This window comes from Amphiura filiformis, chromosome 12 (genome assembly GCF_039555335.1).
Source record: "Amphiura filiformis chromosome 12, Afil_fr2py, whole genome shotgun sequence".
Classification (NCBI taxonomy): Eukaryota; Metazoa; Echinodermata; class Ophiuroidea; order Amphilepidida; family Amphiuridae; genus Amphiura; species Amphiura filiformis.
In genome coordinates, this window is record NC_092639.1 from 21074878 (window position 1) to 21092604 (window position 17727).

At 37.4% G+C, this 17727-nt stretch overlaps 1 protein-coding gene across 1 annotated transcript in view; it reads right to left on the minus strand.

The window, feature by feature from the left end:
- LOC140165932 (uncharacterized) overlaps positions 1-16996 on the minus strand; it is a 34357-nt gene extending 17361 nt beyond the window's left edge. Inside the window, exons 1-2 of the mRNA XM_072189274.1 lie at positions 16832-16996; positions 11035-12695 (exon numbers count right to left, since the gene is read on the minus strand). Of these exons, the coding sequence (XP_072045375.1) occupies positions 11035-12695; positions 16832-16889 (1719 nt within the window). The 5' untranslated portion in view covers positions 16890-16996. The remainder of the gene's footprint in view (positions 1-11034; positions 12696-16831) is intronic.
- Positions 16997-17727: the final 731 nt, after the last annotated feature.

The following is a 17727-nucleotide window of genomic DNA, read 5'->3' on the forward strand; positions in this document are numbered from 1 at the left end:
TCTTATCAAGATTATATTACTAGGCATGTTTGTACTTGAGTCATATGAATGTATTTCTAATGAATTTTCTGTATAAAAAAACTTGTACCACTCCCCATCTGCATGCCAAATGCCTTTTCAATCATGGTCGGCACCCCCCCCCCCTAGGATAACTCACGCTACGCCAGCTGAGTTGAATTGGATTTATCGTAGACTTCTGGGCACTTTGCATCAACATCGTTGATAATAAAGTTTAAGTTCAGTCTCAATTTAGTTCCAGTTCCGTTTTCGCGACGACTGACTTTTGACCAATCACTTTCTAAAACCATGAAGAGGCACTCAAACTGACTGACGCGGTTTATGAAAAACGTAATCTAGACCAGTCCTGATTGATCTGGATTTGAAAACATCGTATGATAGTTAACCCGATGGTATAAAGTTGGAAATAGTGCATCTAATGCATGATGCAGAGAGAATGACGATGTTCGTCAACATTGATTTATAAACCGGAATGAATCGCGCTCGAAAAGGCAATGGTGATGATTTGGTTTCATTTTATTCATGAAACACTAACACTATAAAAGCTATAAAAAGGAACACATCATGTATCAATTTTGCTATAGATTCTGTAGGATGCAAAATTCAATGACTCAGGAGGCTATGATAGTGAAATGTATTATCTTTGGGACATTCGAAACTCAAGGTCATGTACAAAAAAACTATATGATGTTTTGTAAGTAACAAAAACACCAAAACCCGAATGGTATAGACAAACCTTGATTGGACTAAAGGCAAAGAATCAAGAAGGCTAAGCGACACAACGTCTCAAAGTCAATGGTGCAAAAAAAAAAGTAAAATGAAGAAAGTAAGAAATTGAAAAAAAATAATTTTTAATTATAATCAAGTTATTTTCTGCATGCATATACACATCAATTTCCTGCATTTTCAATTATTACTTTTACAAATATTGTGCTTTTGTAAAAACTGCAAGTATACAGGGTGTCCCAAAAGTCTCGATACCATTTGGAACCGTCATATCTTTCACAAGGATTGCCCGAGGGGAAATCAAAATACATATTTGGAAAGAATAAATTCATGCAAACATTAGTGTTTGTAATATAACACCAAGTGTTAATTTATGAACATTAGTGTTAGACCATTAACATGAATTATGTGTTTATTAAGTGTTGCTCTGATAAACACAATATGGTGTTTAAATATAAACACTTGTTTTTGCAGTGTGTTAACTGAAGATCAAACTTGACTTTTAATCTTTAAAATGTCTAGACTTTGAAACACTTTTAATGAAAAATAACTGATTGTTTTCCCTGAGCTTGCAGTTACAATAAGAAGAACGACACTTATGTTCAATGTTGACCTCTCCGTCTTTCCTCATCCACTGCGACTTATATTGAAGTTATGTCTTGACGGAGGAGTCTTGTGACAGAGTATTAACTTAATGGATGGACAACACTACACAACTTCAGAAGATATATACTGGCTTGATTTCAGAATACGCATTGCAATTAAATTGAATGGGGAAAATGGTATAGATGTTGAGAGGTGGTAGTGGATACTTTGGAATCGGAGTTGTGCTGTAAACTTATAGTTTTGTGTATAACATGCCCAACTGTTTCACCGTAGATTACGTGGATAGTGTGTCAAATTTGGTGTCAAAATAATTGCATGCGTTTTCTCTGTGCAAAGATATACCGTCATGTTTATGGCCGGTTGCTGTATACTATGAACGTTTAAAATGATATCGAGACTTTTGGGACACCCTATACTTATCAAAATGTGCCTTGATCATGCAAGGTCAATGTGCAGAGACAAAAGCAACGTTTAAATTTACACATTGACATCTAACTCAAGCCTTGACATGTTTGAATCCTTTTGACAATTTTTCAGCAGTTTCGAGACAAACAAGACACGATTTGTCAGGGAAATATAGAATATTGCGCCAGTAACTTAACTTTGATCTTGAGTTTTATGTTTAACAATCGCCACATCAATCAAGATAATTTTTTGTAAGCCATATCCAATAAAATATTACTCGCGAATCTAAGCTTTCCAAGTGCTATCTGCTGAAGATAATCTTTTCTACCGAAGAAATCTTTGCAACGAACTATCTACTGAAGATAGCATTTTTGCCACGTGCTATCTACTGAAGATAGCTCTTTGCCACGTGCTATCTACTGAAGATAGCTCTTTGCCACGTGCTATCTACTGAAGATAGCATTTTTGCCACGTGCTATCTACTGAAGATAGCTCTTTGCCACGTGCTATCTACTAGCTCTTTGCCACATGCTATCTACTGAAGATAGCTCTTTGCCACGTGCTATCTACTGAAGATAGCTCTTTGCCACGTGCTATCTACTGAAGATAGCTCTTTGCCACGTGCTATCTACTGAAGATAGCTCTTTGCCACGTGCTATCTACTGAAGATAGCTCTTTGCGACGTGCTATCTACTGAAGATAGCTCTTTGCCACGTGCTATCTACTGAAGATAGCTCTTTGCCACGTGCTATCTACTGAAGATAGCATTTTTGCCACGTGCTATCTACTGAAGATAGCTCTTTGCCACGTGCTATCTACTGAAGATAGCTCTTTGCCACATGCTATCTACTGAAGATAGCTCTTTGCCACGTGCTATCTACTGAAGATAGCTCTTTGCCACGTGCTATCTACTGAAGATAGCTCTTTGCCACGTGCTATCTACTGAAGATAGCTCTTTGCCACGTGCTATCTACTGTAGATAACATTTTTTGATCGGATCCACGCAGAGAAAACATGTCAAAATTAAAGACCCATTCAGTGATTCCAGCGCAAGTGTAAAAAATTAAAATTGTTTATAACTGGCTTAAAATGAAGGACAAGTCATTCAAATTGTCATTTGGTATTTTTGAAATGAAAAATTTGGCAAAACACGAAGAAAACATTAGTATTGACGAAGTTGAAGACCCATTCAAATACATGTAGCTAATTTATATACGGTCAGTCATACAAACTTATTTAAAAATGTCTTATTTTGTATTAAATACACGGCTTTCGGCTGAACCACTAGCAGGCTATGTTGTCAACATCTACGACAATGACAAAGGTACCAAAATCCGAATTTTGATGATTTTTACGTTCGTCCGGATGAGCAAATCACTGAATGGGCCTTTAATGCAAGACACAGTTTTTGCAGCGCACCTTTATTGTTTATCCAGAGACATAGCTAGCTTAGAGGACGGAAATGTGACCAAGAAATTCTTGTGTTTTATTTAATCAAATTCTATTTCAGAGATTTGTCTATTGCGACAAAGAAGCGGTCAAGGTTGCAGTTGCTCAATAACCAAAAATTGTAAATAAATTTACGCAGTTTAAAGCAATCGTGCAGAAGGATTTACGGGAACGCCCTTATGTTTAATGCATGCGACGAAAACAATTGCTTTTACAAGCTAAATCTTAGAATCTGTTGGGAGATTGTATTTTGAAAATAGTTTTGGCTCTCAGATTCCTACATGTTGTAAAATATACATAAAAATGGGTCCAACCAAATGCGTACAATCATGGCCACTACTTTGTATTTTCGTCAAGGGTGTATAAATTACATGTTAACTAACAACATACCGTATAATAACATCTACAAGCATATATGCATCTATGGGGTTTTTTTGACGACAGGGATGAAAGGCAGACACTCTCCACAAAACATATGGAGTTTAAGCAACTATACTCGTATTACTGATACAGGCGGCTGTACAACATGTATTTTTGTAAGACCAATATATTGTAATGTTTTTATGGACATGGTGGAGGGTGTCTGTCTTTCGTCTCTTTCGTCATAAAAAAACCCTTCATAGGCATATATGCTTGTAGACGTAATTATACGGTACTCTACGTGATAAGATCGATAGCATCCTAGTATATAGTTGATATTACTCAATTTTGAGGAGTATGTCCATCAGGACATGCAATTACACGCTACTGCATATGCTACTAGACTAACTCCCCCAGTCCTTCAACATCTACGCACGGTCATCGGGTTGTGCTGATGGTGAGTAAGGCAACGTAAAGGATTGTGGGTAATATAAAGACGCCGCAATTCTGGGCCTGGAAGGATTCAGGCTAATAGGCTACATTGCATATGGGCTTCACATTTTGTATAGGGTTTTTTTCTACTTGAGCTTCAAATACAAGCTATTCCTATAAAATGAAAATAAATATAATACTTTCGCGACGCGTGCATTTAAAAACATTTTACATCGATCTTGAATGAGGTATGAATTAGAAACCACTATGGCATTTGCCAGGTGGTGGTCGTCGTGCATTCTCTAAATTCAGTAAATTTTCATCGTCAACCGTGTAATTGAATGGGATTATTTTGAAATTTTAAAACGCTTGAAATATCACAAACAAATAGGCCTATATTAATAAATAATATAAATACAAGCTAAAACCGTTGGGGTTCGATAATGAACCCCACAAAACTAACCGAGTATATGGAAAATGCCATACGGCCGGGCGGTTTCACAAGTTGCCGGCTCTATCATGCCACTCGCCGCCTGCCGCATTTGCTTTGATAATAAGAACCAAGTAACCACCTTGATCACGCTGATTGATGTCGTTAATTCGATAAAAAGTTATTTTTAGCAGTAACATTTGAGCAAGTTCTGATTTTGTATCCAGCAAGCATGAAAACCTTATTATTAAAGTTCGATTTTAAAATCTGATTATAGAGCATTGAACAAATATACAAACGGAACATATTGGAAAAGTTGGACTCGGAAAGATTACTGTAAAGCGCGCTTCAGACTCCGCATTGTACGTACAATATTGTATGTACAATACTTTTCGTGACGTCAAAAACTATTACACGTGCAATAAATAGTATGTACCGGGAAAATATATATTTTGCTACAATCATAGGTTGCTTAATTGATACGGAGTTGCCAAATTTCTAAGAGTTCTAAATTTAGTGAGTGCACGGAATGCATCTCTTTCTTCCATGATTCAACCATGGTAGGTATCATAATACCTACCATGATTCAACTGTACTTGAATTATTATATAATCAATGGGCACCTTTTTAAAGTTAATAATACGTCGTATTAATACTAATATTAATAATATTAAAATTGTAATAATAATATAAATGGCACATTCAGATCTTATTTATTTATTTATAGATTTATCTATTTAGGCCTATTTATTTATTTATTTATTTATTTATTTATTTATTTATTTATTTATTGATTGATTGATAACTGATTGATTAATTGATTTAGAGATTCATTTATACTGATATTTAGTCATATATTGATTTAGAAAGTTTAAAAGTATTATTTGTAGGCCTTTGTATTTATTCTGGTTCTGATTTTATTGATACTGATATTTTTGTTAATTTTTAAAGTTTTGGCATAGCATTCGTTACATTATAACACGCTGTGTTATGAATTTGCAACACCTTTTTACATATTGATATCGTTGAGGCATGTTATGATAGGCCTACTTATGATCATCACAATACATCCATAAACGTGTTAATGCAGTAACCGTAGCGTTAGGGGCACGGAAGCCCCCCTTGATCTGAAATATTAGAAAATCCCATAGGAAAACTGCCGAAAACGGCTTGTGCCCTCCCCTCATCAGAACCGGATGCAACGCCTTCTATACTTTTTCATTCATTAATTATAGGCGTATTAATAGTAATGCGTTGAGTTTAAAAAAGTAATATCCGCCTTTTTTTCTTTCTTTTTGAAATGACATACGGTACTTGTTACAAAAACAAATCAGCATGGAAAACATTTTTTTTCGTCAGAGGCAGATATTTGGCCTATTCAGTGTCATAAAGCTACAAAATAGACGATCTTTTAAAATCATTTTTAAATGGCTATTTATTTTTCAACCTTATTGTTTGTAGCCTATTTGTAATGTTCACACAATCTGAACATGTGCTTGTAGGACAACGATTTTGAATTAAACATGTTAATTGTGATATTTTAATTCCCCTAGAACACCACAGTTAAGCGTCCAAAATTGTAAGTGGGTTTTCTTTTATTTAACCTCATTATTTCGCTAAAATTACTCGAAAACCCTCCTAAGAGTTGTTGTTACTAATAAACATTTCATAATTTTGGGCAAAGGATAGCCAAATAGTTGACCGAAATCGTATATTTGCACCAATATTTGACTGAAATCGTATATTAACATTACCGCCCTTCGTGGCTTTATTGCAAGCCAAAGTGTTAAACGAGATTACTTGAAATATATATTTCAGAGTTGAAAGAGTTTCAAACTTACGAATATATTTCTGAAATATGTCTCTCTGATTGGTTGATGGTCAAGAGGATTACGGCATCCTCAAAGCCTCTTGCTGTAATTCTCTAATCGATATCTATTATAGGACCGATCTTCTGAAATCCATACAACCGTGTCAAATGAAATAGTCTCGAATCATAATTTGTGCACGATACAACGTTGATACGTCAGATTTCGGAATTTTATTAAAAATAGGCATAAATCACATTGAACAAGTTGAATGCTGGCAAAAGTAGATAAAATAACTATGGGTCGAATTTACATTAATCAGTGTCCTGGGGCCAGGATAACATTTAGGACTCCTTCGAATTCTAAAACAATACTTCGCCAAATGTCCTTGCTTTCATTTTCTCATTTAATTTGTTTTAATTTTAATTAATTTCTTTATCCACTGGCTCTCTGGTAAATCCGGTATTGCCAAATATTTCTTGTCCATTACCCGTGTTAATCTATTTATTTATTAAAATGAACTATCTATTAAATTCCTATAATACAATGTATAGGCCTAGTGTATTTGATAACAAATTTGTTTTTATTTTTGATTGTAATTTGGGTTCCATTACACGATTTCATAATAAGATATGTTTGGGCATGGCGGAATTAGTATATGATTAAAAATAGACATACTCTTAGGCCCCCCTTTTTTAATGTTTGTAGGCCTACATTATTGATATCAATATTTATGTACAAAATGCAAAAGAATGTATATATATTTGATTGTTTTGTAAACATTAAATTTGATGTTTACTCATAATTATGTCTGGAAAGTCAGGGAAAAACTAAGGAGTATCGGTATTTAGTTTCCTGGGAAAGTGGATCAGATGAGCAGTGAGTAAAAACATTTGCCCTAAATCTGTATTTGATTTTTATTGTTTTATGAATTTATTAGGGCTACTGGTAAAGTGCAGAAAAAACCTCCAAACGCACTGGGATTTGTTATTTGGCTAGTTAGCATTTGGCTAGTTAAATTCAAAATCAATAGAGGGCGTCCTATTTTGGCTAGTTAAATGTTGGTCGCCCAGGCTAGTTAAAATTTTGTCCCTTAGGCTAGTTAAAATTTTGTCCCCTAGGCTAGTTAAAATTTTTCCCTTAGGCTAGTTAAAATTTTGTCCCCTAGGCTAGTTAAAAATTTTCCCTTAGGCTAGTTAAAATTTTGTCCCCTAGGCTTTAAAAATTTCCCTTAGGCTAGTTAAAATTTTGTCCCCTAGGCTAGTTAAAATTTTTCCCTTAGGCTAGTTAAAATTTTGTCCCCTAGGCTAGTTAAAATTTTTCCCTTAGGCTAGTTAAAATTTTATCCCATAGGCTAGTTAAATTTTTCCCCTTGGGCTATTTAAAATGTTGTCCCCATCATCTCATTTCAAGGGGTATTCCCCATCAATCATGTGGTCAGCCACCAAACACTATGGACCACAATAGCCTCATCCCAATGGCATAGTTCAATAACCTCAATTAAAGTTTCAGAGTATGAACAGAGGAGTAAGAGTTTTTGTACCCAAATTTTCAAAGGTCATTCAAAGAATGTACACATGTATTGGGGTTAAAGAACTGTGCCCTGATAAATGGGCATGTTGTTCCTAGTGAAAACAAGGAGGCCCAGACGCCCCTTGACCCTGTGAGGTAAACCACTCAGACCGAGGAAGGTCACTTCTCCTAAACTTTATTTATATAAATGCAAAACATGTCATATAAATATTCACAGTATTTGGTACATTAATTAAAACAAAGACATAATATAAACTATAAGTTCTAATCTTCTTTACATTATTATAATGCTCAAATCATGTCAAATGTGTACGTTTGTATTACTGTTGCATTTGTTTTATTGTTTCATTGATATTAGGAAAGTAAGGGAACCAGAAAGAAAAAATCCCGGAAAAAATGAGGGCCACCAATTAACTAGCCCAAGGAGCCAACATTTAACTAGCTTGAGAGACCAAAATTTAACTAGCTTAGCTGACCAACATTTAACTAGCCTAAGGGACAAACTTTTAACTAGCCTGGCCGACCAACATTTAACTAGCCTGAGGGACAAAATTTTAACTAGCCTGGCCGACCAACATTTAACTAGCCTAAGGGAAAAATTTTAACTAGCCTAAGGGACAAAATTTTAACTAGCCTAAGCGGACAACATTTTAAGTAGCCTAATGGTCAAAATTTTAACTAGCCTAGGGGACAAAATTTTAACTAGCCTGGGCGACCAACATTTAACTAGCCAAAATAGGACGCCCTCTATTGATTTTGAATTTAACTAGCCAAATGCTAACTAGCCAAATAGTTATCCCCAAACGCACTCTAGGATTTTTCATCAGCAGCAGTAGAAATTTCTCTTGCATAGATTTTCTGGTGACCTCGCTTGGATTTAGCAAACAATGAACCGTCAGGGTTATAGCGCGTTATTTAATCTGATTCAACTCGTCGTGGCACGTATATTTATTGCACGTGTAATACTTTTTGACGTCACGAAAAGTATTGTACATACAATATTGTACGTACAATACGGAGTCTGAAGCTAGCCTAACATTACCATGATTACCGAGCCCATATAATAAAATGTGAAATCGACCCAAAAATATGAAGGGAATAGAGGTTATCCGCTTCACTCATGTGTGACTTCTAACAAAAGGCGCTGGTTCCCGTAGTATTCCTCATTCAAACCATGGAAGAAAGAGATGATACTAGAATACTTCTTGCTGAGATATTACCCATGCAAAACCCCAATTGTACATTTTTTTGTACATTTTGACCCCCCTGAAAACCAATGTCAGACAATTTGACCCACCATCAACTTCAGGTATGTTGAAGATATGTCCTTGGACAACATTTCTGAGAGATATTGGCTTGGGGTCTCGATGGCTTCAACACATCACTTAGGTTAGCCTACTCCATAGAGTTGTACACATTTTTGATTTTACATGTATTGACTAACTAATGTGTTGAAGCCATCGAGACCCCAAGCCAATATCTCTCAGAAATGTTGTCCAGGACATATTTTCAACATACCTGAAGTTGATGGTGGATCAAATTGTCTGACATTGGTTTTCAGGGGGGTCAAAATGTACAAAAAATGTACAATTGGGGTTTTGCATGGGTAATATCTCAGCTAAAAATATTCTAATGGGCTCAATATTGGATAAGAGTAATGTCCTACCAAAGGGCTCTGACTGGCAAAAAATGGACAATAAAATTATTTTTACTTTTGGAGTTCTGACCCCCAAAGTTGGTCCTGGATGGACGAAGTTGCATTTTGAGGGCCCTATATCTTTTAAAGTAAAGGAGTTACAAGTTTTCTGATGCCAGATTTGAATTCTACACAAATAAGTATCCCAGGATACATACTTTTCAAAGTTGTAAAGGGTTCCTTTATACATTTATGGACCTCCAAACGTCGTATTTCGCGTTACGACACATTTTTAATGCTGACCCCCCTAAATATCAAATTGATGCCACGGGAAAACGAATGGAGTATGAAGCTCAAATTTTCGGGATTTTACTTTCTCATCAATATCTACCACCACACAGAAAAAGAAAACAAATGAAGAGGTGCTGCGGTGCACATCCCTGGAGTTGACATGGAATGGGTCATGTCTGATGTGCTCTAATGTCCCACAATAAATACTGTCCAAACGTTCATACCCCACCCCTTAAACTCTCTTACAAAATGGACAATGCATTTACAATTGATCAAGAAACGTGTGTGCATCCTCATGACATGGAGATATCTGGTTTTAATTGGTTTTAATGTGACAGCCTGAATTAAGAGTAAAATGTTGATATAAATGTGCGGCAAGCCGACGTGTTTTGTAAATGATTTCCCACATGTGTAAAAAACAACTATTTTAACAATATAAAACTTGATTAAATGCTTTCATTTCTACCGTTTACTTAATAATGCTTAGAATGGAAACTATTTTTAAATTCTTATATTCATTATTTCTTGATACAAAACTTCGGAAGAAATAAAAGAAAAATGCTAGGCTGTTAACTGCAATGCTCTTCAAGTGGGATAGCCCAAAGATTGCGGAGAAACGGATAACTTGAAGGGGCCTAAAACATGTCGACTGCACAGTGCCAGAAGTGGGTAAGTGCAATAGTTACCATGTGTAGCTGCCATACGTAGATGAGTACAATGTATGTAAATTGCCACATGTTCACATGGCAGCTATTGCACTTACCCACTTCTGGCACTAAGCATTCGATGTCTTCTTAATATACACTAAGCCTAAAAAGAAACTTATAATTTTTCACAAGGTCATATCTTAAAATCCTGTCCATCAAAATTAACCAAAATTACACACAGGATGATACTCTACTCTAAACACATGTCAGTAACAAAGCAGTTATCTAACTGACACAACAGCGAAAATGCACTGATATGAAACAGCTTCTGTGAGAATTGTTGAACAGGTGATTACAAAACTTTTTGCTTTTCATGCACTTTCTTTAAGAAACATGTCTTGTTCCACACTATTCAACTTACTCTTTGGGAATTATCATCTGTGCAAGGATCTTGTTCACATTCTCGCAGATTTCTTGTGCTGGGTGCCAATTATTGGGCTGTGAATGTGGTCCAGGAAGCTGTTCCATGACAGTGCATTTTGCTGTTGTGTCAGTTGGACAACTGTTTGGTGTTTAGAGTAGAGTATTGAAGTAATCCTGAGTGTAATGTTGGTTCATTTTGATGGACAGAATTTTAAGATACATGTATGATCTTGTGAAAAAAAAGTTTCTTTTTTGGCTTAGTGTACTTACCTGGTGTCGAAATTCCTGACACATCTTATGTGGATCCGGAACTATGGCCTTATCTGCCATGATAGCCAGTCGTACCTCATCTGCATATGTAAACACTGATATGCTAATTGGGATTTCGTCACTAGCAGGGAACCAATGAACAAACATCTTAACGGCTCGACCAGCGAGTTTAAGTTGCTCGTCCGCAAGGTTAAAGTTCGTCAACACACAGCTGCTTTGGTGTAAAAACGCACTTAGTATGGATTGTGCGATGAAGTCAGGTAATAAGTTAATAAAGGTACTAATTGCTCCGTATGAGATCACGTGTTCCGCAGAAAGTTTAATTTCGTCCATACGTCTCCTAATTTCCCAAAGACGCGGAATAGCGCCCTCTGTATTTGTTGGTAACATTAGATTCACGGCTGTAAATCTTTGACCCATTTTTGGCACTGTAGTTCTAATTTTGTCACTTAAATCTATTATCACACTAGCACGGATATCGGATGGATGTATATCGCCAACACTAGTTAAATATTTACGAAGGCTACCAACTATAGCTGACGTGAGAACGTCATTCAAAGTACTGCGTGTAACCAGCTTAACACGGACGACTGGCGTGAGACTAATTGGTTCCGACCAAGTCACAACTTTATCGCCACATGGCATTTTTTGACGGAAATAACTAAAATCTTCATCCGCACATATTATGTACTTGAATAGGACCAATGGCCCGACCACTGCGGCACGCATCACGTTAAACATAAATGCTCTCCGCCCAAATCTGGCTTTGGGCGGATGTTTACTTCCTTCGAGCAAAGTTGTGCAAAAAATTTGTCGCAACCGATAGGCGTCCGAAAAACTGGGATGGTATCGAAATAGTAGTACTGTATCCTTTCCTTGGTCGTGGTCGAGAGCCAGAACTTGGAGCTCCCAAAGTGGGCGCTCTTTTGTCAGGCATTCTGAGGCAACATTGGAAATATAACACTCAAGATCCGCCTTGCTTGTAGACGTCCTATTTACACTAACAATATGGTTGTCAATATTAAAAGCATCGTCATATATCCACTCGTAGCCTGCCAACACGGGCACAATTCGTTGTGTAAACCGCGGGTACAATTTTCGGCCATTTTTATTTTCTGCCGATACAACTCGCGCCAAAACCAAATCACGAATTCTCGTGACGTCTATAAATCCATCCAATTGCAGTATACATTGCACGACTGGTTTATTAAATTCAAATTCTTTCAACCAATAACGTTCATGCGAGGTTAATAAACTTGCGCAGCATGCGCAACTACCGCATCGTCGACATGCTAGAAACCGTCGAATGAGTAGCGCAAGCGGGATGAATACAATTAAAAATGCTGCAGACGGTAAGCCCGTAGCTATGGCAACAACTATAAACACAAGTAGCCCTAAGAGGGGTAAAATGGCGCTTTGGTCTGCTGGATGCTTGAGACGTTTCATTGGTCTATTTGTTCTTCTTTGGTTTGATGTGCTGTAAGTATGACCCGAGTTATTCATGTGGTGTCGGCTGCTGTGTCGCGAGCTAGATGGGGCACTGGCATCATATAAGCCCTTGTCCGGTTCAGCTTCTATGTTAACGCTGCTTGAATCTATGCTTTCCAGTTTGGGAGAGCCTTCTTCAACACTTCTAGAATATTCCTTCTTCAGTGATTTTTCTGTAAGAAATTAAAAAACACATCAATAAGTGTAAGTGTACACATTGAGCAAAGTTTTAGCGGACGTTCGCCGTCGGACCATACTGCAGTTACTGTCCGTTTTCCTATACACAATACACAGAGCTCTCACAATTGACGCGTGACCTCCACAAGTAGTATACGTTAGAAGTATAGGCAATTGCCTAGTTAACGTCACTGTGTGAAAAATAACCGGCCAATATTTAAAGTATTCTCTGAAATTCTAGAAAATATAGTTTTGTAACATGTCCTAAATTTTTAGCTAATTTAGGTGTTTGGAAATATTCGCACTTTGGTGTTTTAGTGTATGTTGTAGGTAATAGGACATTGTCTAGTTAACGTCACTGTGTGAAAAATAACCGGCCAATATTTAAAGTATTCTCTGAAATTCTAGAAAATATAGTTTTGTAACATGTCCTAAATTTTTAGCTAATTTAGGTGTTTGAAAATATTCGCACTTTTGTGTTATGTAAACGACAGATAACACCAAAAAATACGAAGAAATTATTTCCAAACCGTGTTAAGTCTGCAAACCACTATGCTTCTCATTTTCAAGAACGCTGGTTAACAATAAGCAGACCATTGTCTCATTTCGTAAACAAAAACCCACACAGAATTGTAACCTAGCGTTCGCTTTATAATCGTTCACCCAACTGAAACTATAATACCAGCTCATTGCTCATTGCACAGGTAAATCAGAAACATGTGTTGTGTGGATTTAACCAGAGAAGATCTGATTAAATTAGTTGAACTGTTTTCAATGAGTGTTATCTTGGTTTAATAGCTTTTAATGGGGTTTAAGTCCTGCAAAGGTCGTGGTGAATTCTACTGTAGACATGACTGCATCATGCAAGTTTAGAACTGTCAAGCTTTCGCCAGGAGTAGCTCTGACTTCTTGAGGACAAAGTACCTAAGAATGAGACATGTAGGCCGCCCCTTGCCTACTGGTGGCACTGAAAAGAGCCGTTCACTGCAGACTGCCCATTGTCAACAAAGAACAAGCAGACCTAGCCTATCTGTTAATGTAAAAGGTTTGGTGGCTCTTAAAAGAGCCGTTCATTGAAGACTGCCCCTTGTCAACAGAGAACAAGCAGATCTAGCCTATCTGCTAATGTAAAAGGTTTGGTGGCTCTGAAAAGAGCAGTTCACTGAAGACTGCCCCTTGCCAACAGAGAACAAGCAGAGCTCGCCTATATCTGCTAATGTAAAAGGTTTGGTGGCTCTGAAAAGAACCGTTCACTGAAGACTCCCCCTGGTCAACAGAGAACAAGCAGACCTCATCTATATCCTAATGTAAAAAGGTTTGGTGGCTCTGAAAAGAGCCGTTTACTGAAGACTGCCCCTTGCCAACAGAGAACAAGCAGACCTCGCCTATCTGCTAAATGAAAGGTTTAAAGCATATTTCCGCAATAAAGACACGACATCGTCACTAAATAAGGACACACGCATCATTTTGGCATTGAGTTCAGAGTCAATTTTGGACGTAGTGTTCCAGCCCACATTTTACTATCTCACAATATGCTTACCAATACTAATTAACAATCCGGGTTAACAATAAATCAATGTATATACATGTTTGGGCCCAGTCCTTTTCCTATATATAGTTGCCCCGCTCGCGCTTACATTCATCGTCACCGCCAGAATGGTCAACTGCAGATCCGTCGGATAACGCTTTTTCAATGGGAAATGAACTTTGCTGCTTGGATGATGTCACGATGAGGTTAGCATTTATTCCGTATTGAAAAGCGTGTTCCGACGGATCTGCACTCGACCGGCCTCCCAATGCACCCAATATACCCAATAAGACATCACCAATTCAAAATTCAAAATGGCCGCTCCAAGATCGAACAAATGTACTTATATCAATTATATATCCCCTGTACAGATGTCCTTGTTCCAAACACCACAGTGTGCATGGTGGTACAATATATATTAATTGAAACCTTCATGCAGATCAGATATTGCTCATTCCGCCAATCCGCCGAGAAGGCGTTAGCCTATACCACCAACCAGATCACGAACTTACATCCCGGGACTTACATCTTTGCATCTATCAATTACATGAAAAACATATTTAGTTGGCTATCCCAGTTAAAATCCATAACACCCACCTATGGAAGACACGACCTTGATCTTCCACACAGGTTTGCGAATTTCGAATGGGATTACTAGAATGAGTGACTCCATTTGCAACTGCACTCCGTGTGTAGGAGATTAAGGTCATGTCTTCCATAGGGGGTGTTTGGATTTCAAGTGGAATCGCCCAATGAACCTGGTCCTCATTAGAATGCATTTCACAATAGCAAATAAAGTTTTCTTCTCGTAATCTGACACCCATTGAGCGTGTGTATCACGCGTATTTCAAGCACTATTTATATGTACACTCCAAACTGACAATCAGATGATTATAGTCGTGTTCACACGGTCGGACTTAAGTCATTTAATACCGGTAATAAGTCACTATTACCGGTTATAAATCGCCTATTACCGGTAATAACTAACTTATGTCCGACGTGTGAACACGACTTATGTTAAAAGGCAGAGCCGAGAGGTATAGACGAATCCAATTTCACACATTCCTACTCCTCAATGGCAGCCATAGCCGCGACGGGGACCCAGCTATCTCACCTAAAATGTGAAATGATGCGGCCTTGAAGGGTATTTTAAACTGCATTCTATCACCCGTGTTACACGTAGACAAAAGAATGATGACAGTTTACAACACAAAAGAATCTAACATCGAATTTTAAGCGGGTTTAATCAACCCAATTGGGCACTCACAACACCTGTTTGGTGCATGCGGGGAAACCAAATATGGCCGACCAAATCCTGACCATGACTTGGCTCGTTGGATTCGTATAGGAAAATGCACGCATCATTACCTGATTACAAGAAATCTTAAACGCACCATAGATGCCGTCTTTACCTCTGTGAACAAAGTTACATTAATGTCTTAGCATGAAATCAGGAAGAAAAATGTTCGACATGATGTATTGGCACGATTACACGATTCATTATTCTATTATGCGGCCTTGAAGGGTATTTTAAACTGCATTCTATCACCCGTGTTACACGTAGACAAAAGAATGATGACAGTTTACAACACAAAAGAATCTAACATCGAATTTTAAGCGGGTTTAATCAACCCAATTGGGCACTCACAACACCTGTTTGGTGCATGCGGGGAAACCAAATATGGCCGACCAAATCCTGACCATGACTTGGCTCGTTGGATTCGTATAGGAAAATGCACGCATCATTACCTGATTACAAGAAATCTTAAACGCACCATAGATGCCGTCTTTACCTCTGTGAACAAAGTTACATTAATGTCTTAGCATGATGTCAGGAAGAAAAATGTTCGACATGATGTATTGGCACGATTACACGATTCATTATTCTATTATGCGGCCTTGAAGGGTATTTTAAACTGCATTCTATCACCCGTGTTACACGTAGACAAAAGAATGATGACAGTTTACAACACAAAAGAATCTAACATCGAATTTTAAGCGGGTTTAATCAACCCAATTGGGCACTCACAACACCTGTTTGGTGCATGCGGGGAAACCAAATATGGCCGACCAAATCCTGACCATGACTTGGCTCGTTGGATTCGTATAGGAAAATGCACGCATCATTACCTGATTACAAGAAATCTTAAACGCACCATAGATGCCGTCTTTACCTCTGTGAACAAAGTTACATTAATGTCTTAGCATGATGTCAGGAAGAAAAATGTTCGACATGATGTATTGGCACGATTACACGATTCATTATTCTCATAAATACAGCACCGTGTATTGTTTCTTGTTAATATAACGAACTAGAGCGGTTCTCGACTTTCGCGGTTCTCGGCTTTTGTGGTTCTCAGCTGATATTGGTGTTAGATGGAGAGTGGTATTGTTTGAGAAACCTGTGTGGTTGTAGTTGAATGTATATTGTTTGTGATTGGATGAGTCGATAAACGCACACTGGTCACCGCATTTGAACATCCCGTTCCCATCCTGATACGTGCACGGAATTGTGCGTAGGATTTATCGCTTTTCACACAAATAGACAGCCAATCTGAACTCAGTAATTCTGTAAATACCTAAGATACACAAAAGCATTTTTACCTTGAGAAGAGCGTCTTTGAGCCCAAGAAACTGGTCCATTGCGTGCAGAAGACCACATATCTGATGTTATTCCACATTTCGGCAAAATCCTTCGGCATTAATACGACATGGTGTGTAATGGTGGTTGGTCGTGAAGATGAAATCAACCTTCGTATGTGAGAACCTGAAGTAATATACAATAAATAAGATTAAAAAAAATACTAAAAATAGCAATGGATGTTACGATAAATAATTTTCAAATAATCAAATGCAAATGGAAAACAATATCTTGCATTTTTATGACCATTAACAAAAAAAGGCATTCAGTCGGATAAGATCTAATAAGGCGCTTATTGCCGACTGAATGCCTTTACAATGCGTCAGATTACTGGTAAAATAAGTATTAAGTCAGGTTTTTTTTATGTCATTTGTCAAATTCGAATGTTCGAAATTCCTAAACTCAATAATTTCGGCACAAAATGGCCCGATACTCGATTCGTTTTGTCACATTTCGGCACTCAATTACTATCAAAAGCTGAGCTATAAAACTGCGTTATTCGGACGGAAGTCGTGTTGCATTATGTCACGTAAACAGCTTCCCGAAGAATGCGTAGAACATGTAGAATGTGGACTATATAAGTAGGCCTACGCAAGTTGTAAACTTGACATTCACAGGGATACTAGTAGAGGGTACATAGATTATGTTATGAAAAGGACATTTATATTTTGTAAACATTAACTTGGATTATTTTCAAAACTCTATACATGTAACTTTTTGGGGGACACCCGGTACATGGCTTGGCTGAAACTGACCAATCAGTAGTATTACCTTTACGGATTTCAAACTTGCGACAATTTATCTATTTCATGACAAAAATGGGTCCAGTGACAAATTAAACCCCTCGTTATTATGACCT